The following is a 25,748-nucleotide window of genomic DNA, read 5'->3' as shown; positions in this document are numbered from 1 at the left end:
TGAGAAACTAGTCAAACAGTTTAAGTACAATGTTCCTCAGCGTACAATTGGAAGGAATTTAGGGATTTCATCATCTACGGTCCATAATATCATCAAACGGTTCAGAGAATCTGGAGAAATCACTGCATATAAGCGGCAAGGCCGAAAACCAACATTGAATGGCCGTGACCTTCGATCCCTCAGGCGGCACTGCATCAAAAACCGACATCAATGTGTAAAGGATATCGCCACATGGGCTCAGGAACACTTCAGAAAACCAATGTCAGTAAATACAGTTCGGCGCTACATCCGGAAGTGCAACTTGAAACAAAGCCATTTATCAACAACACCCATTTATCAACAACACCCAGAAACGCTGCCGGCTTCTCTGGGCCGAGCTCATCAAAGATGGACTGATGCAAAGTGGAAAAATGTTCTGTGGTCCGACGAGTCCAAATTTCAAATTGTTTTTGGAAATCGTGGCCGTCGTGTCCTCCGGGCCAAAGAGGGAAAAGAACCATCCGGACTGTTATGGACACAAAGTTCAAAAGCCAGCATCTGTGATGGTATGGGGCTGTGTTAGTGCCAATGGCATGGGTAATTTACACATCTGTGAAGGCACCATTAATGCTGAAAGGTACATACAGGTTTTGGAGAAACATATGCTGCCATCCAAGCAACGTCTTTTTCATGGACGCCCCTGCTTATTTCAGCAAGACAATGCCAAACCACATTCTGCATGTGTTACAACAGCGTAGCTTCGTAGTAAAAGAGTACGGGTACTCGACTGGCCTGCCTGCAGTCCAGACCTGTCTCCCATTGAAAATGTGTGGCGCATCATGAAGCGGAAAATACGACAACGGAGAGTTAATGATTATTTGCTTAAAACAATAAAGTTTATCAGTTTGAACATTAAATATCTTGTCTTTGTAGTGTATTCAATTAAATACAGGTTGAACATGCTTTGCAAATTGTATTCTGTTTTTATTTATGTTTAACACAACGTTCCCAACTTCATTGGAATTGGGGTTGTATGTTGAATTTATTTGAAGCGCTTCGAGACAAACTTGCTTTTCTGGCATCTTGGTGCCAAGGAACAATGTTGAAGTGAGTTGTGGAGCTTCGTTTAGATTTAAGCTGTGCTTTTCCATCATATTGTGGCATTTAAACCATCAGAGAGGGCTGTCAATTACAAGCAGATTGTCGCAAATTTGTGAGGCTCGTTCACTATTCCCAGCGAATAGCGGGGGTTCACAGTAAATAAAATATATTATTTTGTGACATTTTTGTTATGTCTTGTGCTGTGACATGTTTTGAATGTAAAACGTGTGTTACCCCAGTAAGATTGGGGAAACATTGCTCTAATGAATACCGTGCCCCAATTTGTCACAGTCATCCACTTAAGAAAAATCATCTTCTCCCTGAAATAGACACCTCTCTTTTCACTTCATGAACAAAACATGTGAACTGTAATCATCTCACTTAAAAACACCCAGGGAAATTAAAATATTTAACTGCTGAGCCAGTTTGAATTCCATTTCCAACTAGAAACAGCAACACCTACTGAGGCACATAAAGCTGGGATACTCTCCAACTCACCCATGACCCCAATGGGGATAAGCGGTATAGAAAATGGATGGAGGAATTATTCTAACAATGCGTTAAAACAAATAATGGCCCATCTGCAGTTGAGTAAATTAAATTGCTGTTTATTTAATTATATTCCACTTGACAGCATGGATTTTGGCATGCACATTACTGTTATTAACAATAATTGAAACGTCAACCATGAATCATGGTTTCACTGCTACTTGTGACAAGTTTGAGTAAACCATTATCACGGTCCCCTGAAAAGCACGGTTGTCCAATTGTTGTGGGTGTTATTTGTTTAATATATATAAAAAAACCGATTATCAATAATTATTCACATAAGCAACACAAGTTTGCTACAAAACATCCTTTTGGCCTCATACAGTCAGTCATCTGTGATGCTCATGTTCAACTGACAAGATAACTGACAAGATAAGAGTGGTCCCTAAACATGGCCACATATGGCTTTTATGACACTGCAGAATACATTACGCTGACATTAATGCAGAATTCAGGCACAATTCTAATCCCGTCGGACATATAGCCAGACAGAAGTGACGGTTTCCCAAGAAAATTTGCATATAATGCCGAGGCCTTGTTACCAAGTGGGCTTTCTCTCAGGATTACACAATGGACAATTTTTATGAGGGTCTCCTTGAGCTCCATTCAACAAGGAAGCCATTACATTTTGGGACGTCCATAAATGCTCTTTGTAATGAGAATTATTGGGGGGGACAAAACAAAACACATTGTTGCCTTCATTTTTACACTGTATGTATTTTGAGCCGTTTTCTCTTGGTTTATTTATTTTACGGGGGTTGAATATTTGGCCATTTTGTCGCAAACCCGCATTTTCCACGTTTTTGCCCCATTTCCAATACCCCCACCAGGTTCCCTATATCCTGACCTTCAATGATGGCACAAAAAAGGCACTTTTTCTGTCTCAAGATTAATTGCCATGGCCATTTTTTGGCAGGGGGCAAGAGGTCCTGGAAGTCTTCACACAAAACTGTGGAGTTTTGTTCCCAAGTTTTTTTCATGGACCTTTTTTTGGGCCAAGTGGTCCAGGAAACCTTCCACATAAGGAGGCCCCAGCTGGACCCTAAAATGGGGGAAAAAAAACGTTTTCTGACTAAATGTTAATGTAAATTCTTTCCATCTCGGTTTATTCCTGGAGTGATGTCAGCCACGTTATTGATTCCAGAAGGCAATCACCACATGATGGTTGAGCGACATTTTATCTGTTCTTCCTTCTCCACGCCACACTAATAGTGTCATGTGTGTCGAGAACCTATCAGGGGAATTTATCGCCCGGCTGCTGTTGAGCCATGTCAGTTTTTTGTAGCGCAAGACCTGAGCTGTTTAAGTCCTTTTGCGATAGCAGCAGCTCTCGACATATAATATATACCGTATTTTCGCGACCGTAAGGCGCACCGTATTAAAAGGTGCAGTCTCAATTACGGGGCTTATTTCTGTATTTAACACATACATAAGGCGCACTGTATTATTGGGCGCAGGCCTGGTAAAACATACGCTAGCTTAAAACATACAGTAACATGAATTCACGCTAAAACATACGCTAGCATGCATGCAAAACTGAGTTCGGTTGTACTTTATTGAAGTATTTAACAATGTACTCACGTTATTTTTTTGATCAATCCTCATCCACAAATCCATCAAAGTCCTCGTCGTCTGTATCCGAAATGAACAGCGGGGCAAGTTCTCCATCAAACATGCCGGGTTCCCTCTTGTCATTGTCGGAGTCGGTCTCGTTGCCGGGGGGCTGTTCAGCAATGATGCCTTGCGTTTTCCCGCTTCCTCCACTTGCGAACCATGCATTCGTTGATCTTGAATTCTCCCGCGGCTGCTCGATTCCCATGTTCCTCCGCGTAACTGATAGCTTTCAGTTTAAACTGTGCTTCGTAACCATGTCTCTTCGTAGGTGGCATTTTTGGGAGTCCTTAGCCAAACCGATGTTGTTTTGCACAATGCACGTACCGGCACCCTTCCCCCTTTAACGTCCGCATGCTGTCCTCAGTCACGTCCGCCTTTCCTTTATAAAAGCATCGTGTCGGCAGGAAATGCTCCCAGTCAGTCAAACGGAGCGCTCATCAAAGTCACACAACAACATTTACAGATTTTGGAACTCGGTGCACACATAGGGCGGGCCCCATTATAAGGCGCCCCGTCCATTTTGGAGAAAATTTATGACTTTTAAGTGCGCCTTATGGTCTTGAAAATATGGTATGTATGGTACAGTATTTGTTGTGCTCTCTTGTCTCTTCTGACTTTTTCACAGTTATTAAACGGTCTGCTTTGCCATTTATTATTGAAGGTGGCTTTGTGCAACTTCTGGTTTTCCATCTGTCGTGTTTGTTCTTACCAGAGCCTGCGTTGGAAGTACAGTCACATCACCTTTACATCCATTCAACACCAACCTGATGATTCCATTAAGTATGCACAGTAGTCTTAAGAAGAAGCATATGCTGGACACACAAGCAGTTGATGGTTGGTAACACGTACTCTCAACGGTCGCGTGATAGATGGCTCCCAGATGCAGCTTGGTGCATGCTGGTAAATTAGTGTCTTGTTATCTACCAAGAGCCGCTGTTCCATGTGTGCAGTAAATAGACTGATCCAACGTATGGGATATTGGACTTGTCTTTACGGAATTTAGTTAATTCATCCAGCTAGTAGTTTTTGTGGCTGATTAAATAATGGCTGATTTAAAGCAAGGCGTTGTATGCTTGTGTATGCTCCAGAGAAGGCTTTACTTTCTCTCTAAGAAAATCAAATGTAATTTCATTCTGCAAGAAAAGCCTCTTTTTTCAAATCTATTGGAGACTGACAGGCGCACTGATCTCTTTTCTGTTGGAGAAAAATACTGGATTATTATTTTATGGACAAAAGAGCTCCATATTTTTATCATTGTGCTGTTACAGAACTATCGTCAGGAACTACATCGAAAAGTGAATGACTAAATTGTGTATTGCTGTGGCAAAAGTTAGGATAGGGGATATATTTTTGAAACGTGTAAACAAAACAATTTATTGCTGAGTTCAAATAACTCCAAGTGTCATGAACGGAACAAAGGACAGGACCCAAAATGCATGACTCCAATTCAAATGGACAGTTTCAAAAAGAGGATCCCCCCCGAAAAAATTGTTCTCTTATGTTAAAGGACTGCAATAATAAAAAAATAATAACATTGGAATTACATTATTATTATGATTAATGGCAATAAAGGACATCATAAAAAACATGACATACATATTCCTCAAAATTCATGTGATGAGCCAGCTTTTAAACTCCTAACATGTCGACATATATTGTCCATGCTATACGTTGTTGTCATAAAACTGCCAGCCAGAAAATACGTGTGCTTGGAAAAAGAAAACGTAAAGATCACTGACTGACTCTTTTTATTTGCCCTCTGACGCAGAGTTGATTGCATTCCATGCCCTTTGAGCCTCCTCGTCACGTCTTTTAATATATTAAATATGAGAGTTTTTCTCCTAATTGCTTTTTCAGAGTCAGATTAGGTATTTTCAACTAAGAATATTTTTTTAATACCAGGATGTTTGTAAAGAATGTAATTTCCTCCTTCAGGTTTTGTGTGTTAGGTGCAAATTGAAGGGCTGATAAATAAGTGTCGTTTACACCCTGAGAGCTAATTACAAGCTGAAGCAATTATATTAGTCAAGACAACGTTGGGGCACTGAAACCACACACACACACACACACACACACACACACTTGTGTTGCTGATGCACCCCAACATCTGTGAACAAGGCTGCGCTTGACTGTGGCGGGCACTGATGATTGCAATAGTGTGTATGTGTGCGTATGTGCATGCACGGAAATAACTTGACATCTAATTTTTATCGTGGGAATTTCTCTTTGTGGGGACATTTTGGCAGGTTGACACAAAAACAGCGTGTGCGTGCACACTTTTTATCTGGCACATAACTTGATAACATGATATTTGTGTGTGTTGGTGTGCATCTCTCTGTCTTTCAATCATTGTGTGTCAAAAACCATAATGTCCCTCATGCACTGGGGGGACGTTTTGGTTGGTGCACATGAGAACTATGCTAGGGTTTGTGTGTGTGTGTGTGTGGGGGGAGTGTAACACACAAAGATGGCTAGAGTGCTAGTAACAACGTGACAAGATTTCCCAAAAATGACAGTCTGAAAAAATGCTGAGTCTGGTTGTAATGGCCACTTCTACCTCAGTACAACGTACCAAGATTTTTCGAAGATCTGAGGATAGATTCCGGAGAAATCCAATGTTTTTGTGTCGAAAAAAAATGGCCTTTTTAAGCAACGTTTTTGTATAATATAGTTTATTGAAAATCTGGTCAAAAAACGCTTTCAACTTAGAATAAAACCGTATAACTTCACTGTTTCACAACATATCTCCTCGACTGTTTCGCTTCATCTGTGTGAATAGTGCCAAATGGAACATTTGTGAGAAGACCAGTGTGGGCAGTAGAATAGTTCATGTACTTTTCGTAATTGTTTTTTCGTGAAGTTATTTGTCATGGAGGCTTTTAGAAGCATTAGAATTAGAATTAATTTTAATTTTTATTTTAGAATAGTTTTTTTCACGTTGCGAGTACACACTGGAGTAACCAAAAATTGTACTCAAGAGGTCTGCCACTTTACAATAATATATAAAAATGAGTCCTCCAAATAATCACTTAAGTAAGAGTAAATAAGTATTCGGTGACCTACTGAGTAACTTTTTTTTTTTTTTTTTTTTTTTTTTTTATCAGAGCATGAATGTAAAGTGGACAAAACTATAAAATAGGAATGTGCAAATTCAGACGTTGACCAACAATTTCCCTTCAACGAAAGCAATAATAAATTAAGCCTTGATAAAGTAATGTGAATTGAGGCAAAATCAGTCACAAGAAATGGTCTGCAGTAACAGCACCCGAGGTGTAAATCTGACAAACCAGGGGACAGAACAATACTCGTGCGTGTTTGTGTACTCTTGCCTTTTTATTTTGGTTGGGCATATATTTGACAGCCCACCTTTACCATGACACTGACAGTTCCACACAAATAATGCCATGATTAACTGTGTTTCTGTGTGCGCACTGTTGTCTTTTTATGTTTGTGTGGCACAATATCTGATGTCCCACTTTTATTGTGTGGACATTTATCTTTATGAGGGCATTTTGGTTTCACTCAAGAACAATCCTTGTGTGTGCACGTGCATGCGAGGATAGTGTGTGTGTCCGTCCATGGTCCCATACGGAGGAGGGGCAGCTGCATGGCCATATGCAAGTAATTTGGCTTGCGCAGAGAGAAGCTAAATTCTGACGACAGACACATTGTTGGGCTTGCAGAGGACTACACAACCACACACACACAAACACACGCACTTTGTCTCACACACTCAGAGAGGAAGTGTACATCAGTCAATCACCTGGCTCCATCTCGCTACATGTGGTGACCGTATGGTGTGCGCACACACGTGCACACACACATTGAGAGCGTTGCCGGCGAGAGGATTTGGATCTGTGCGTGGTCCCATGTCAAAAAGCAACACATGTACCATAAAGAATCGCAATATTAGCCATGTGCTGTTTATTCCATACAACATGTTTGGAACAGGATGTTTAATCATCCCCACATTGACTCCGAGAAGGGTGGACGCAGGCTTTCCAGAATAAATAAACATCTTAGTTTGCAAATATTTGAACTGTCTGATATTTTGTCGGTGGAGACTTAAAAGTAGAATGAAGGAAAACACTTCAAATCTCCTCTGCTTGGCAAAAAGGTTCATGTCCTATTTTAAATCAATGTTGCTAAACAGTAGTAACATTCAACAAACAATTTGTGGCCGATTCATCGTCTTCAACATGCGACTGTCTAAGGGTATTTGCACACCAATCGAAATCTTTGCATAGTAATCGAAATGTACCAGAGCAGGCTGCTACATGTGATCAGATAGTCATGTCTTTTGACTCTGTAAAGCATCATGTGGCTTGTTCCCCAGGGTTTTTTTTGTTTTTTTTTGGTACGCTCTATTCCCAGTCACTATTAACAGTTAGTTGTTTTGACCAAGAGGTGGCTTGGGTCGCAGCAGATGCTGTTAATGTGAACACCTTGTATACTGCATTCCATCTCTACTTCATGCAAGTTCTCCCCTTTCTTGCGAGAAATAAACAAAGAATGTGCTTTTTGGTTTTTTTAGAGTTATAGTAATAATTACCACAATATGCTGTGAAGTGAGGTCTCAAAAGAAATATTTGTTTGTCAACAAACAGTCGTCCCTGCACAATTTTACCACATCCCAAATTAATTGTGCTTATTTATATATATTTGTTATTTTTTTAATTAAGCCCTAATTGTCAACTTTGTTATCCAACACATTAGCCTAAAATCCTTTATCAAAGGTATTTGCACAAGAATGGGCATTTCATTAAATTACCTTCATCGACCATTAGGAAAATTAACACTCAATTAATTGATTAATTGCATTATTTAAAAAATAAGTATATTTTTTGAAAGCCAGCCCAGAACTACTATATGCTTAGTCTGTCGTCTGTCATGCTGCCCAGTTCGTCAATTTTCCATGATGTTCCCTTTAAAAAAAAAAAAAAGAGGTTTTTTTTTTTTCCAGTAGCATGTAAATAAAATCTATGTAGATTTTAAATCTATTTGTTGACCAAACTGTATGAAATACTTAACTATACAGTGAATCCAAATCGACTACAGGCAGATTTGCCTTTTTTAAAATATATTTTTTTTGCCATCCCTACTTCATCATGAATAACAATAAATTTCCATGGGGGGAAAAAACTGAAAATGTTGTCGTGCTGTGGCCACTGGGCCCGTCTGCTTGGTAGCTGGCGGCCCCCCGAAAACAGATGCCTGTTGGAAGATCGGCTTGTGGCTCCATCTGCAACAGCTCGGAGAGTCCAGAAAGGTCCCGAGTGAAGTGAAGGCGCTTTTGTGAAAATGTTTTCGCACCGGCTGTGCCGAACCCACACCCCCCACCCCAAAAGTATGCTAAACTCTCCACTGTGTCGGGAACATAAAGATGGTGGTGTTGAAAGGAGAAGGTCCTGGCAGACAGTCAACAAGAAGAGAATGCCAAAGATGGCATGCAATACAAATTTAATTTTAGGCAGTTTATGGAAGTGAGAACATTATGAAGCTGTGCTTTTTCTTGGAAGAACTAAATAGACGTCGATGCCATACAGTACGTGGTAAGCTACAGCGGTGCGTTGACTTTCAAAAACGCAACTTTGCAACCACGGCTTGGTAATTTGTTTTGTTCATGTTGCGAGCCAAAATTTGAATTACAAGTGACCTTCGGACACAATGCAAAAAGTGAAGAAGAAAAAAACCCGCAACAAACTCCGAGGTACTTTCAGAATCATATTTAACGGGACAAACAGTCAAACACACGCAATGAAAACACTCGCAAGGAGCTTGGACAAGATAGAAAGACTGAAATTAACTCGTGTCACTCATTAGGCCACGCCCCTTACTGGCACACATCAACAGACGAATACTACAGTGCGTATGCAACTTTCAACTTAATAGAGCTGCTGAGAACTAGAGTGGGCAAATTCATTTTTAAGTGCAGAAATGTATAGAAAAAAATATATCTTTCAGGTGAGTACTACTAGTCTATATCGTTTAGTCACAATTTTGACATACCGAGCAGTCCATGATTGCGCTCAGCACTTTTCCTGATTCATCAGTGCAACAACTGAGCCAACTCCCTTTTCTAAGATGGCCGCATACATGAAACAAGGGATAAAGTGAGGATCAGAGATTGATAGAAGACTCTGAAAGCAGTGCATCTGCATGCTATTATAAGTGAATGTTGCTTATCATCTTTCATTAAATATTAATAGATTTGATGGAAGTTTGGAAAAAACTAAAATCTGAGGAAAACCACCATTTCTGTAAGAATGAGTTTCCAAAAGAAGTCATCATTGGTATATAAATCACCATGATATAAATTCCCCACATTGTTACTGCGCCATAAAACTTTAGATCAATCTCTTGCAAAATGTTAAAAATTTAGTTATCCCACTCTAGTTTTCTGTGAAACTTGCACTTCATTGAACCAATTTATTTCTTTATATGTACACTGCTATTTTTCTTTATTTAAAAAAAAAAAAAAAAAAAGAACATTGATTTGATATGTGAGTAAATTGAGTTCCAATCTTAGAACAAAGGAAACTTGTAAGCCAACATACCACAATATTTTCTATGAAGAAGAGTCAATGTAAAATGAAATTAGGAGTGGAGATTGATGAACTGGCATAAAAGCGAGTGACTTTGTTGGCGTCCTGGAGGAGAAAGGATGTGGCGCCGTCGTAAAGGTGGTGACCTGGGGGATCACAGACTTAACGGGATGGAGAAACGCTGTGATTGGCTCATTACTGTGATGAAGCACATTGCCATGGCGATTGGCCTGTTCACCTCACCCGCCACTTTTCGATGCACTGCGTTTGTGTACTAATATACTGTAATTAATGACCTGAAAAAAAATTTCAAACTCCTCGAACATCTTTAATTTTTATTCATCCGTGTCTATGTTCACCCTCTGACATTAATCTCGTTTTCTTTCCCTCATCTTCCAGCGGCGAAGAGGCAGCGGGGTCTTTTGCGCCAACTGTCTGACCACCAAGACGTCGCTGTGGAGGAAGAACGCCAACGGCGGCTACGTCTGCAACGCCTGCGGCCTCTATCAGAAGCTGCACTCGGTAAGTCTACTACAAATTGAATTAAATATTGATCTGTTTTTGCATGGGGGGATCCATCCATCCATCCATCTATCCATTTTCTACCGCCTAGCCGGGGTCGGGTCGCGGGGGCAGTAGCTTTAGCAGGGACGCCCAGACTTCCCTCCTCCCCAGCCACAACCCCAGGGATGTCAGATTTAATATTTTTGGACAATCCAGGGTGTGAGTGATTTTTGGGGGGTTTCTGTCTATCTAGCTATCGTGTTATCAGTTGATTGGGCGATAGAAAATCATCCATGGTACAAATGGTTCTTGCACTGGAAATTGGAGCACGAGAAATCAAATCCATACTGTTGGAGAACTGATCTGTACTGGACCACTTGGGAGAAATGCGGCTAAATTGCGTACTGTCCCCAGAGAACTATACTCCCTGGTGGAAATAGTTATCAGTGGTCTGAGGCTCCAATAGACTGTGCATCCGTTCATCTTTAGCATACCAAATAAACACTGCAAATTGCGCTCTCTTGAGGTCCGTTGCACTGCGAATCCTGCTCCGGAAACATAATATTGTGAAAAGTATATTTGATTTGGCTGCCGGGAAGTCGCAGACCTTAGTCAGCTTCCTCGGGAGCGCGAACCGTTCCGGCGTGATCCGAGCCGATCAGCCGTCTCCAGCCTGGGGAAAGACGATGGAAATCCCAAACTTAATTAGACGGCATGAATTACAGATGAGATAACGACACTCGGGTTCCGGAATCAGCCGGCTTTCGAGCGTGGATCACCTCAGACATGCTGTTGTGGAGTTTGGAGTCATTTCACGGATCAGTACGGGTTTGCATATTGACTTTTTAAGCTGCCCTTGTTCAACTGCAAGGTGCTTCCAGTGTAATAAATCGCATTGTTGATTTAATAAACGCGCGGCTTGCTTGACAATTACTGAATGTAGCTCATAGTGAAATCCAAAATGGGTCAGGAAGGGATTCTTATTGGGTCACTGATTGTCAGAGTAAAATTGGAGAAAATTGGACGAGATCCTTAAAAGCATAATAATAATTAAAAAATCCAATTATCATGAAAGTATGACAATATGATTCAATTGTATTGAATGTGCCATGAACAAAATAAACAAGGTTACTCTATTTTTTAAATTTATAATTAGTATTGTTGTGATGGTACGCCGAAAATCACAATTGGGTACGTACCTTGGAGTTTTAAGAGTGCAATAATAATGATCTTTTAACATTAAAATTTCCGTTTGATTGAAGATCTTTCACATACTGGTGTAGCAGCAATTACAGAAACAAAAAAATAGTTTGGTTATTCCTAATGCTGTTGATTGGAGTTTTTGTTTCTTTGTTAAGCCATGTTTATGAAAGAAAAATAGGGAAACGTCTTTAAACACTAAAAGCATTGGATCCTATCTGAAAAATGTATCAACATTTATTAGAATAGTGTCCGAATTGAGAGGTCTTCAAGTTTTTTATATCTGCCTTGTAAAGGATCTTAAATTTGACTTCCATAAACCTGGATATACCTACGAAAGCAAATTTTGGGGGGAACAAATGAAGGCCTTCTATTGTTTATCATGATTTTAATTTACAATCTATACAGTATGTAGCTATAATGGCAAAAGATGATCGATTCTAGTTAGTTTGGGTCCCACGGAGGATCTAGAAAAGTCTGTTAAATGCCCCTTGCGGATGCGCCAGGTTCAAAACTGCCACCGTCATCCCATTCAGGCTCTCCCTCCTGGCGGTTGCGGCGACGGCCATATTTTACATGGCACGATAAAGGTTTTATTTGCACAACACACATGGTTAGCGAGGATCGCTGCTAGTAAAAACGCCGGCGTAATGAAGGGAGAGTTATGAATATGGAGTCACGGGCGCGAGAGGGAACATGTCACCGTTTGTCTTCACTCTGTCAACCTTTTGTCGCCTCCGTTTGTTCACTTTTGAAATGGAAATGCTTTCTATTGACGCCGTGCATCACGTTTTGCTTCTCCTGTCTTTGCCCACTCAACACTGACGAGCTTCTTTTGACTCTCCATGCACTTTCATTAAGTTTACGTCTGGTTCATTGAAGATTCTAAATTGTCAATATGTGTGAATGAATGATTGTTTGTGTGCCCTGTGACTGACTGGCAGCCAGTGTAGGGTGTAGCCCGCTTCTCACCCAAAGGTCAGCTGGGATAGGCTCCAGCGCACCTGTTCCGCTAATGAGGATGTCCTGTAGGAAATTATTTTTTATTTTATTACATTAAACATACTGTAAGTGCATGGTTTGACAGTGACAAACCATATCTAAATGTCAGAGATATTGTTTTTTAATGCAATATTACTATTTTATGTCTCTCTACCTCTCTGACAGTTTTTAAAAAATATATTATTAGTTAGATTAAGTGTGTAGCATAATCACAGTCAATGTATTAGTTTGACAACTCTTGACAAAATTTACAGTCATCGTTATCAGATGTAATCACTCCCCCTTGTGGTCGGGGTAGGAACTATTCATTAATATATGCAAACATGAAGTTAGAATCTGGTAGGACACTGTGATAGTAGTGAGCACGTCTGGCCCACGGTTCAGAGATCCAGGTTCGACTCTAGGTTTTCACTGGGTGCAGCCGGCTTTTTCCCACATTCCAAAAATGTGTTAAGTTCCTTGAAGACTCTTAAATTCTCTGTAGGTGTGAGCATGAGTGTGAATGGTTGTGTATCGATATGTGCCCTGTGATTGGCTGGTAACCAGTTCAGGGTGAGCTGGGCTGGATGCAGAAAAAGCCGTCTTCGGTAGAAAATAGATGTCACGTTCTGACATTGTTTGTTGTGTGTTGCAGACGCCCAGACCTCTGAACATCATCAAGCAGAACAACGGCGAACAAATCATCCGCCGGCGCACCCGCAAACGCCTCAACCCGGACACGCTGCCGCCCGACAACCCCGCCCCAAAGCAACAGCGCGCCACCGGCGAGGAGCGCATCAACGGCGACGAGTCGGACAGGAGCTGCGCGTCGGTCAAGAGCCAGCAGCAGCCCTCGCCGCGCTCACGCTCGCCGCGCTCTACGCAGGCCTTCCTGGCTAACCAGACCCTGGAGATCCACCGCCGCATGCCGCCGCTGTTGCTCCCGTCGCACCCCGCCTCCTCAGAGGTGGCGGAGGTGCTGGCCAAAGTCGAAGCGGGGAAAGTCTGCTCCGGCGGCAGCTCGGAAAGAGGCAGTCCTATCGAGAAGTACATGCGGCCATCCAAACCCTCCAGTTACTCTCCTCCGGGCTCGCCGATAGAGAAGTACCAGTACCCCTTGTTCCCCGTGCCTCTTCCCCTCACGCTCTCGGCTGACTTGACGCCCGAGTCCGACTGGCTACGCTTCTGGACCAAGTACAAGATGGCCGCCGCCGCCTCCGGCATGAGCAACCTGGGGAGCGCGGCGGCTCTGGCCAACAATGCGCACTACCTGGGGGCCATGGTGGCCCCGGTGCAGCAGCACCACCCGCAGAGCTACGCGGTGCCTTACTGCGCCTCCCCATACTCGACGCTCCCGCCGCCGCCTGCCCCGGCCCAGTACCCGCCCCCGCCTCTCCACCCTCAAACCTCATCGTCGTCCATGGAGAGCGACGCGCCCTTGGACCTCGCCATACGGCAACGGGACGCCACCGATTGCGCAGAAAAGAGGAAGTGGGAGTCGCCGTCATCCGAAAACGGGAAAGGTGAGGACGAGGAAGGTGTCACCCGGCGGGAGGCGGAAGACGGCAAGTCGTCCGCCCGCGCCTCCGCGGACGTCGCCACGCAGGACGAGCCAAGCAACCGCTGCCTGCACTGCGCCATCTACTTCCTGGACGAGGTCATGTACGCTCTGCACCTGAGTTGCCATGGCGACCAGGGACCCTTCCAGTGTGGCTTCTGCCTGCACGTTTGCGCCGACCGCTACGACTTTACCACACACATACAGCGCGGCTTACACTGCTCCATGGACAAAAAGACGCTGGTGACGGATCAGAATGACGCCACCGTGGCGCCGGAGCATCTGGTTTTGGAGCCGGGACATCGAGCTTTGGAGCCAGAGCATCCGGATTTAACGGCCAAGAATTTGGATTTGACGCTGGAGCATCTGGATTTGACACCAGATTTGACCACAGGGGAAAAGGATGAAAGCGGTGACGGTGCAAAAGACGACGATTCCCTCAATGACGCCACAGATGGAAGTGAGGAAGGCAGCAAGATGGCGTCCGACGGCGGCGACGAGCCTGACAAGGAGAACACGGAGGCTCATTGATAACCCTTGGGAACATTGGCGCACGCTCCCGAAGGTGAGCCGGAGCGCACAACGGAGTTAAAAAAAACAACCAATAACAACAAATGCATCCCAATGCTGGAATAAAAATTCCCCTGCGAAGAGCTGCAGGGACGGGGGAAAACTTGCAGGCAACCAGAACCATTTTTGATGGTATCAGAGCTGCTTCACAGCTGTTACAGCGGTACAACTGGCACACATTCTGACTCTGCTGTGGAAAAACCAAATCTGATTTGGACTCGGTGGAAATGCGGTGTCAAAGTGGATCAGCCCGTCTTCTGCTGTTGGGCTTAAAAAACGGACTTCAAATAAATCTGCCTGGCAAGACTATTTGTTTCGGTGTGGACGTGGCTGCCTGAAACCAGTCGAAACTGGTGTAAAACCCAGAGCCGAAGTGTTCTCCATGTCCCGTGTGGTCAGAACCAAGTGACTTTATTTTCTACCTTCCTCCGTGCCATGATACTAGCTACGTGCCTGGCTGCCTTTGCCTGCCTGATAATAGAACAAAACAACAATCTATTAACCGCTTAACCATTTGTATCCAATAATAATAATAATAATAATGATACTAATAATAATGTTCTAGTACAAAAACATGCAATTTCATACACTTTTCTTACATGATATATTATTTTGTAAGGGCAAATGTTTTTTTTTCAGGACTTGGTACTACAAAATTAGTGTTTGTTTTTGTTGTTATGGAAATGGTACATGGAACATTGTGTGTATGAGAGTGTGTTTTTTGTCTGTGTGCGTGTGTGAGGGTCAAGGGCGCGTCCGTCCCCGATCTTGGATGTAAACAAAATTAAGGTTTGCTATTTCAGTCCTCAGGGGTCACGCGTGTTGCACACCAGCCCGCCTGCTTTTTATTTTCATTTGATTGTTGTTATGACTATTTTTGAACATGTACATTATGTAGCTGTCGTCATTATGTTCTCACGTATAGGGGGTCCTCGATTTACAACGGAGTTCCAATCTTACGGCGATGAAGTAACCCGAACTTTTTTTTCGCAGATTAGGACTTCGGTCAAGTACAATTAATTTTTTCTTGTAAAATTACGACTTTATTCACATGCAATTAGAAACTTTTCTCTCACAATAGTCCAATTTTATTCAGATGAAAAGACACCTTTATTTGTGGAAAAGTGTTATTCTTCTCTTGTAAAATTTACTTTAGGCTTCTAAAATCTTTCAAAAAATGTTACTTTACCTCTAGAACCATGTAAAAGCGTGACTTTCATAAAATTAGAGCTTTTGGAAATTTACACCATTTTCTTTAGAATTGAAATCTGATATCGTCTATCACTAGTGTTGTTATCGCAGTTGTGAAGTCATAATTACAGTCAATATTTGTAGGAAAAACACTTCAATATAAAACAGTCAAATGGAAAAACAGTAAATATGATTTCTTCTTCCACTATCTGTAACCTCTTCATGTATCGGGACCATCGTAAACCAGGGACCCCCACATAGTCCATGTTCTCTCTCTGTTTTTTTAGGTCACTTTTAAGTGTTTAACGTTTGGGTTATAATCAGTAGTCAATGTGCTACAGGTTACCTCCTCAGTAGTATTACTGATGCATTTTGTAGTGCAATCACTCCCCCCCCCCCCATTCCCACCTGCTTTATTTTTTCTGGCATCTATTAGATGCCTCTCAGTTATTTATCATCAGAATATTTTTCTACTTCTCAACTGTTTACATTCAGAGTTGTGACTTAACCAGGTTGGGGGAAAAAGAAAAACTTTACCTGCCTTGCTGCCTTAGTTACAAAAAAAAACAAAAAACAAAAAAATCACCATAAGACTAAAATGAAGGAAATAGAAGCCTTTGAAAGATATTTTTATATCCCTGAATGAAATCCCGCCTAGTGCCTGCTCACACTTTTTTCTACTCAACGTTTGTGTCTTTGACTGGATTTACGCCACAGGTCCAAGTGCCCAATTCCGATTGAATGCCAAAATCCACGCACATTTTAAGTGACGCATAGCCAATATGGCTGCGTTGATATTCACTGAACACATGAATCAACCCGTAGACACCAAAATTGCACATCGATAAGTCAACAACATAATACATAAATGATACAAATACTAAACACTGCATCGTGTTTAGTCGCCGTGGCCTGACTTTTCTCCCCCATTGATTTCAATGAGGGGAACCTCCACATTACTCCACAATATTTTGCTTATTTGGTGATGGACACACCTCCAATGTAGCACCTTTAGACCATATTGTGTTAAATGTAGTTTAGATTGGCATTTTTTCCCCCTCACCCATCTGGGTTCTATGATGGCCATTTGTGTCCACCTCGCTTCTTTTTAATGCACCATTTTAGCTGTGTTATCGCAAATGTAATGACGCTTTCCAAGGGTGGGGAATTTTGTCTGATTTGATCATTTTCAACATCAGCTCTTTAAATGTTAATAATGTACTGTTTACATCAAATTGTACTTTCAGTTCTTTAAATATGTTAATAATATACTGTTTACATCAAATTGAACCTTTTGCCTCTATCGTGGCCACTTTTGCCCGACTGAAAACCATGAAAACTTAAATTCTTGAAATTCTTATTTATTGGATTGAATCATGTAATTTAGACAATGTTAGTTTAATTCTAGACTAAATACTTGAAAATGTTTGTTTTTTGTGTTGTCTACCAGGTTACATAATTTATCCAGTTTTTGGACAATTTCATGTCATATTCTTAGTTTTTAAAAAAGAGGCGTTTAATGGCTTACTGCACTCCAACGGAGCAAATTAATCATGCAATTTTGATTGAAGAAATGGAAGCGCCCTCTGCTGGCTGTAGTAAATAAGGTGGTACTGCACTTTGAGGTGGTTGTACAAGCTGTACATTGTGCAGACAAACTGGAATTTGAATGGTTAAAAAAATTAATTGAATGGATATTTTATACTAATGACAAGAACAAATGGGGGGAAAAACTATGCAGTAAAAGAAACAAACACATTTAAAGGTTTGAATTACTGACTGTCTTTATGTGGCCAAAAATGGCCACAAACAAGATGAAGATGAAAGGATCATAAAATTGAACAAGGCCCAAGGGTGAATGTTTTTGTTTTTCTTGGTAAGAAAACTGATCTGTATATTAGCATGATTCACACTGACGAGGTATAGCCAATCTGCACATTTACACTGCACTCGCATTATCAGATGGATTTATCTTCTGATCTGAAGGTATCAGAGTCCCTGTTTTGCTGCCATGACTCGTTTCCCAACTGAGCAAAAAATTCCAAAATGTGTCACTTGAACCATGAAGCGTAAATCCAGCCTTTGCCTCAAAAAGGTATGTCAACAAAAAGAAATGCTAACCCATGCGATTTTAAGGAATATAACCATCTTTCTGTGGGGGCATTATATTTTCATATTCCAAAGGATCAAGTAGACTTGTTTTCAGAAATCAGCAGGGTTGATTTTCTGATCATTCTTATCTGGTCTTATTTTCACCTCAGTTAGCCATGATCTCAAACAAATGCTAGAGCCCTGAAAAAAATGTCGTGGCCAAGTATCCATTTTAGCACAGTGCCCACATGCTGATCATGGTGGAGGCGCAGCCAGGATGGCACCCATGTATTAAGTCAATCACACCTAAGCAGTCGTGAAGCCGACATCTGCTCAGCAAAAACAGATTTTGTTTGCTCAGCTGGAAGCCGAACGTGGTGATTACACACATTTAGCTGGTCACCACAATTTAGCAGGAAATGGTACAAAAAATAAAACAAATCACTTCAGCATTTAGGGCTTATTTGTTGCAACATTTATCATAATTGCAGTAGAAAAAAATATTCCAATTTTCAACTTTGAATTTTCCGATATTGAAAACATGCCTTACTTGAAATTGTTTGTTTTTACAGTTCAAAGCAATATTAACAATCAATTTAAAAAGTTGAGGCCTTTATGAAATTTCGAGTCCAAGAGAAGGTTCTGATGCCAAAATAATTCATCACAAATAAAAATCCATCCATATTTCCTTTAACTTGCTGTTAGCGGGTTTAGAAAAATGTTTTTCTCAATTTTTCATCAATCCGCTGCACCTGCACGGAAGTCTTCTAGTGCCCCACTAGGCTAAGTGCGGCTCACGTAGGATATTTTTTATAAAAAAGGGAAAATTCCTCCTTTCAGTCTTGATTCACTGATTGAAAATTGAGAAAATTCCCACTCTCACCCCGTCGAGAAGTTTCATGAAATTGGCACTAGTCGTGGAAAAGTCAACAACTTTACCATCGTTCTACTAGTGTGCTGAATTGTTTTACTAGTGAGCACAAAGAGTGTACTAGTAGATGGACCTTAAGCTGCATATCAAGGATATCAAATAAATACTCAAACAGCTTTCCATGTGAATGTGTTACTTTTTGGATGAAATCCTACTAAATTGTAAATACACCCGGTCAAGGTCGCACTTCGTTAGCTGCTTGAAAGTCACATGGTCTAAAAAAAAAATAGCTCGAATCCAAAGTTCGCCTTTAATTTTGCAAAAAAAAAAAAAAAAAGGAAAAAAAAAAATCCTACCATGTAAGAATGACAATAATTTCAACTGTGGAAAGTGAATGTGTAGCTCTTTTTTTTTTCTGCAGGCGGTCACAATGGTCATGTTTACAGTGCCGTGAAAACGTATTTGCCCCCTCTCAAATTCTAAATTATTTTGCATAATTTCCCCACTTTAAGATCGTCAAACAAATGTACATATTAGACAAAGAAACCCCAAATAAACATAACATACAGATTTTAAATTGTGATTTTAATTATTACGGGTTACCTGGACCTGTGTGAAACAGTAATTACCCCCCCCTTGTTAAATCATGAATTAACTGTGGCTAAATCACATTTAATTAAAAACTGTGTTCATTTTCACTGACTGAACCCAAGCCTGATTACTTCCAGACCTATTCAATCAAGAAATCACTTCAAATGACAAAATGATGGCGCCCAAAAGAGCTCAAAAAGCGGCAAGAAAATGCCACAGAAATTTAACAGATGAGAAATGAAGTAATTTACATCTATTAGTGTGGAAATGCTTACAAAGCCATTTCTGAAGCTTAAGGACTTCAACGAACCATGGTGAGTGCCATTATCAACAAATGGAGAAAAACATGGAACAGTGGCGAACCTTCCCAGGAGTGGCCAGCCTACAAAAATTACCCAAACGACTCATCCAGGAGGTCACAAAGGTACCCAGGAGAACATCTGAAGAACTGCAGGTCTTCCCTGTCGCAGTTAAGGTCGGTGTTCATGACTCAATAAGGAAGAGACTGGGCAAAAATGGCATCCATGGCAAGAGTTCCAAGGCGCAAAACCACTGCTGACCAAAAAGAACATAAAGGCTCATCATCTGCAAAAAAAAAATCAAAAATCTGATTCCCAAGACTTTTGGTAGAATATTCTATCGACTGACAAGACAAAAGTGGAACTTTTTGAAGGTGTGCGTCTCGTTAGTTATAGTGTAAATGTAACTAACACAGCATTTGAGAAAAAGAACCTAAGTCACTTGTGGTAGTGTGATGATCTGGGGCTGCTTAGTAAATGTAGGACCTGGATGACCTGCTGCGATTGATGGAACACTGAATTGTGCCCTTCACCAGCAAATCCTGAAGGAGAATGTTCGGCCATCAATTCGAGACTTCAAGCTGAAGCACACTTGGGTTCTTGCAGCAGGACAACGATTCAAAACACACTAGCAAGTCAACTTCTGAATGGCTTAAAAAATGAAGGTTTCAGAGTGGCCAGGTCAAAGTCCAGACTTTAAGCCGATTAAAAGGCTGTGGCATGACCTTAAAAAGGGTGTTCGTGCTTGTGGCTGAATTAAAATGACTGTGCAAGGAAGAGTGGGCCAACGTATTGCCAGTTATTCAAAGTGCTTGATTTCAGTTGTTGCTGCTGAGGGTGGCCAAAGCAGTCAGTAGGATGAGGGGGCCAATACTTTTTCACACAAGGGCCAGGTCGCTTTGAAAAGGTCTTTTTCCTTCATAAATACAATCAGCTTTAAAAACAGCATTTTATGTTTATTTGGGTTATCCTTGTCCGACATTTACATTTCATTGATGATCTTTATCAGTAAAGTGGAGAAACGAATTTGAGAAGGGGGCGAATACTTACTTACAGAACAGTACGTTTTGAAAATGTAGCAAAGAAATGAAGTGACAGGGAAAGACTGGAGGGCTTCTTTTAGGGCACCACAGTCCGACAGTGCTGTTGGTCTCTGACTCTGCCCACTTTGGTCCGTAAAGGAAGCCGTTGGGAGACGCGTCCAAGTACAAACAACTGGAATGAGTCGCAAAACTTTCGTGCGGGAACGCTTTCGAACCACCTCCAGATGTTGTCGTTTTCTTAATTTTTTTTCAGTCCGCGTCGATAAAATTCACATGGATGGCATTTCACATCAACGTTTACATTTAGGCCCTTGAGTGTTTTAGCTTTGTATGTCCATACAAAAGGTTGCGATTTCACTTTTCATTTCGTCGCGAAGGGACGACACAAACGTAGCTTAGCATGCAGCCAACGGTACGATCATGTCAAGAAGGGAGCTTAAAAAAAGGCCAGTTTGGTCGGAACCATGCATGGGCAAATGTACGTTTAATCAACTTTTGTTTTTTTTTGTTTTTTGGTAGAATTTTTGTGTATTCCTTTTTTAAATATAAAACGGGATCGTTTTTTTTTTTTTTTTTTTTTTTTTCAAGGTAGTTTTCTGTCATGTCTTATTTTATTCTGTTATCTTTCTGTAGGTATTTTTTAGGTTTGCAAAAAAAGGTATTTTAATGACATTTGGGTTTTTTGGGAGGAGGACAAGAAAAAGTTTGTTACGCAGATAAACTTGAAACAAATAATATTGATCATGATGATAATTAATAAAAGTAACAAATATACTGATGATGTCTTGTCGCCTCTTGATTTTCTTGCCATCTGTGCTTTTGTGTTAACTCTTAGCATATTTGATTCCAAATAATTTACCAAGACAAACTTCAGCGTTCCAAACCTTTATCATAGTACATGCTAAGCTAAGGTGGACACACAGAATAGTACTTTAATCTTTACTTGTATCAAGGCTGAACTGTTTAACAAAAGTGAAAGCAACGATAATGTTTGTGTTTTGTTAGTTTACCAGATTACTTGCTGCTGTCCGATACAAACGGATGGTGGCCATTCTCATGCAGGGGAAAGAAGACAACAAAATAGTTGCAATGTTGTTTTGCTCATGCTACATGCTAAGCTAAGGTCCACAATACAGCCCTCCATTTTCCGTACCGCTTCTCCTCACAAGGGCCGCGGGCATGCTGGCGCCCATCTCGGCCAACTCTGGCCGAGAGGCGGTGTACACCCCCGACTGGTCGCCGGCCAACCGCAGGTCCACAATACATATGTTGCAAAAACACTAAGTTAGCAAACAATAGTGCGCACATTTCTACTAAGGTTGAACTGTTACGATAAGTGGAAAAATACTTGGGATTTGTTGTTTTGGGAATGCCACACGCTAAGCTAACTGAAAAGAAAATACTTTTGTTGTCCTTATTTGTTTGGTTTGGCATTTTTAAGGTTCATGGAAGATTATTTACCAATGGATAAATGCCTATTTTGATTCTTTGTTTCTGCACCCTTATCGGAATCTTCACCAAAATGTAAGTGCTTCTTCCCTTTTAAGTCGTCGTTTGAAGTTGGGTAGTATTTCCATAATTAATCAAACAACCTCCTAATACAATTCTGTTAGACTTTCTAATTCTTTCTATGTACGTTTTCCATAATAAGTGCACTTCTATCTCAAGTGAGACCTTGCATAACCTCAATGTTCCTCACATTTGCTAAATAATTTTTGGTTTCCCGGCACGTATCGCCCCTGTGAGTCAGGAACTTTGACAATCAGTGTTGCTGGAGCCATCTTAATCTTATGTTTGGTATTATCAATTTATCGGTGTGTTTATTATATGAGCATTGATTAGATTTTATTAACTCGGCACCTAGAGTGAAATTAAGAGGCAGCAGGGTATCATTTGTGTGTGTGTGTGTGTGTGTGTGTAATGATGATTTAGCACAGATAGAGGTTGTCAGACTGGAATACTAAGCAGCCTGGTGTCTTTGCACAGAGGTCATCACAGACCGATGGATCTGCACATAACTATGAGCATGCTCAGCAAATTAATATGTAAGATAAATAAAAATTGGCTCTATCCTGCTAGAGCAAGTAAACGGTATCGGACTAACATGCAGTATATACTGTACACGCATGAGCAAAAATGTAAAAGGAAATTATTCAATGTGGACTTTTGGATTGAAAAATTAAAATGTAATTTGTATTAAAGCTGTTTTGAGTGCAGTTGTTTCCTGTCACCACTTAAAAAAAAGGAAATAATTAAAATGTAAGAAATTTAAAGAAATAAAAATATCTCATCCAGGATAAAATGTTTGTTGTATAATTACATGAAATACATACAGTATGTAATTTTCTCTAAAACAGTTTGCGTTCCCCTTAACTGCCAATTATAAATCAATTAAAAAAATCAAATCATTATTCGAATATTATTAATGATAACCAATACATCATATACTGTATTAACATATCACTGGTGTCGAGCAGAAACCTTGCATCTCCAAAACTGTCACTTTTCAGGGAGCCAAAAAAGGCAAGTTTGATGATTGTGAGTGCAAAACATTTTCAACAGTTTAGATTGGTCAGTAATTTGTAAAAATAACAGACCCTCGTGGCAACGGACTAATATAGTAGTATTGATTTGTGAAACAATATGAAATTGACCAAATTTGGACATAGGTGGTTTTGGCCCAACGCCAGCGATATGAAACCGTTCATTCTAAATGACCAAATTATTACGTAAAAATACATTTCATTTTCTTTTAAGACAGTTGATGCTTCAGAAAAGAATTCTAATTAAAAATACATAACTAATACATTGTTGCCTTTTATTCTGTGACCATGCTCTTGACTCAAAACCTTCTCAACTCATCTTCCCCCATTAAAATGAATGCTAATGCCATGAATCCGTTCCAGCCTGCCCCCAAACAACAAAAATGCTGCTTTGTATTAAGAAAAATAGCACTCTATATTATTGTACTTTATAAAATCATACAGTTATGACAGTTAAAAATACTGAAAAGAATGAAACAACTTTTGCCACATTTATTTATTTTTTGCTACAATAAAATGGACATTGTGCTGCTCCTTGTGGTGCCTTGGTCACCTGGGGGCAGTATAATACAGACAGATACACACATCAAGAAGAGTGGCACAACTGACTCCTTATGCCACTGTTGTGCCACTGTTGCTGTTTGAACTTCCTCAAAAATAAACGGTGTGCAAAAAAGTGCAACCCAGTGAGTATTTACAAAAATGTAAAAAAATCCAGCAAAAAGTGAAAAATACTACCGGTCATCTTTAGCGTTCAACTTGGCACGCGACGCAATGTACCTTTTCAAAACCCTTAGCCCCTCCCACTGGGCATCACATGGTACAGTGGAACATTTATCTATTTATTTTATATCTATATCTATTATATCATTTTAAGCATATTTAGTTCTCGATACAAATTCCCACATTGATCCCACAACAAAACCTCTGGTCACCTGACCTCCAAACCTGATTGAATGGGCTTGGCAACTACTTCCATATTTGGACGTCCTGCTTCCTGCCTGGCGCGAGCTGATTGTGTCGCGTCAACGGTGAGTGCAAATGTTTGTTTGCGTCAAAGTACGGCACAACAATGCAACTGAAACGGTTTCGTTTCCAGGTGACACTGCAGCCAAAAGGGAGAAATGAGTGTCTCAACGCAGCTCCTTCCCTCAGGTAGGCGCTACCGATCAATGCAAACTAGAACGAGCAGACATTCCAACCGCTTCTTCCCTCTTGCCGTCAACTTCTTAAACAGCTCACCTACAGTTCCATTCCTGTTGACTAAAGTAAAAGACAGACCTGTTTGTCGTGCGCGGAGCAACGTGGCTGCAGCGAAGGATATGACATCATTGAATGATTCTTATTTTTTTTAATGCCCTTTATCAACTCCGAGGCAGGGACTGTTAATAGTTTGAAGTTTGGATTTGTATTGAAGGACATTCTTCTTTTTGGGGGTTGCTTTGTTGTTGGCCTTTGAAAAAAAAGATTTCCATCAAAAAGAGAGGTCGTTGCAGATAGATAAATACAAGATGGAGAGACAGAAGAATTCATCTTATCTAGTTCAATAAAAAAACAACAAACAAATACCACTTTTGTCTTTTATCGCAAATTGGCTTTCTCGTGTTGTTAATATTAAAGTTTGTTTATTGCAGATTCAGTGTTTAAGCAAAACGTAAGATGATAAACTTCAACGCTACATTTCTGCAGAGAAGGGAAACATGCACATCGTAGTGATTTTTCATTAAGTATTGAGTTTGGCCCGCAACGTTGTCCCAATTTTATATTTTGGCCCACAGTGAATTTGTGTTTGACACCCCTGCTTTGGACCATTTCGGGGGGTGGGGGGTGGGGGGAATCTCAAGAAGCCTTGCAGTAAAAGACACACAGGAAGTCTGCCACTTTGGATTGAAGCAGCCATTTTAGAGTCATTTGTGTGCCATTTGCAAAATGTATTTGGTCCCAGAGAATTTGTCTGATTGCTGCCAAATTTGAGCCGCATACACTGGACGGAAGATAGTTTATAGCTTTTATTTCTCGAAAAGACAAAAAGTGGAATAATCTCTGTTTATTGACTGATGGATCCATCAGCGATCCCCTTCGAGACCACCGACCAGACAAGGGAGTGTCCATTTTGTTAGCACGGTGAGATAAGTCCAGCTCCTCTGCCCTAAAAAACAAATGTCCGCAGTCTCTGAGCTCAATGATGGGCGAACACATAATCGATCATCCTTTGGGCCATTTTCCACATGACAAACAAGCTCCAAAATGTTGATTTATTTACTTTTGTCCTGTCATAAACAACTTTTTTGCTGTAAATTTCCATTTATCTTCACCATTACTGTCTGCTGACTTCTGTCTGCATGCAAACAAAAACACACGATGAATTTATTTCCCGTCAGGCTACTTATTACCTGACAAGTCATTGTGAGAAGAGTACTTGGTTACTATGGCAACACACACCGTTGCTGTACCGAAGGGCTCAATGGTCGAAAATTGATGATTAGTGTGTGCGATGTTGTTTTGCTCAACAAACCAC

General features: G+C 40.8%; 1 protein-coding gene across 7 annotated transcripts in view; it reads left to right on the top strand.

Moving 5' to 3' along the window:
- trps1 (trichorhinophalangeal syndrome I) overlaps positions 1-21,459 on the top strand; it is a 171,739-nt gene extending 150,280 nt beyond the window's left edge. For all 7 annotated transcript variants that reach the window (XM_061664806.1, XM_061664807.1, XM_061664805.1 and 4 more), the window contains 2 exons: positions 10,188-10,310; positions 13,129-21,459. In XM_061664806.1, coding sequence (XP_061520790.1) covers positions 10,188-10,310; positions 13,129-14,562 — 1,557 coding nt within the window. In that variant the 3' untranslated portion in view covers positions 14,563-21,459. The remainder of the gene's footprint in view (positions 1-10,187; positions 10,311-13,128) is intronic.
- Positions 21,460-25,748: the final 4,289 nt, after the last annotated feature.

The sequence above is a fragment of the Phycodurus eques genome, chromosome 20, assembly GCF_024500275.1.
Source record: "Phycodurus eques isolate BA_2022a chromosome 20, UOR_Pequ_1.1, whole genome shotgun sequence".
Lineage (NCBI taxonomy): Eukaryota > Metazoa > Chordata > Actinopteri > Syngnathiformes > Syngnathidae > Phycodurus > Phycodurus eques.
Note: the sequence above shows the minus strand (reverse complement) of the source record. Positions and strands in the feature narration are given on the sequence as shown.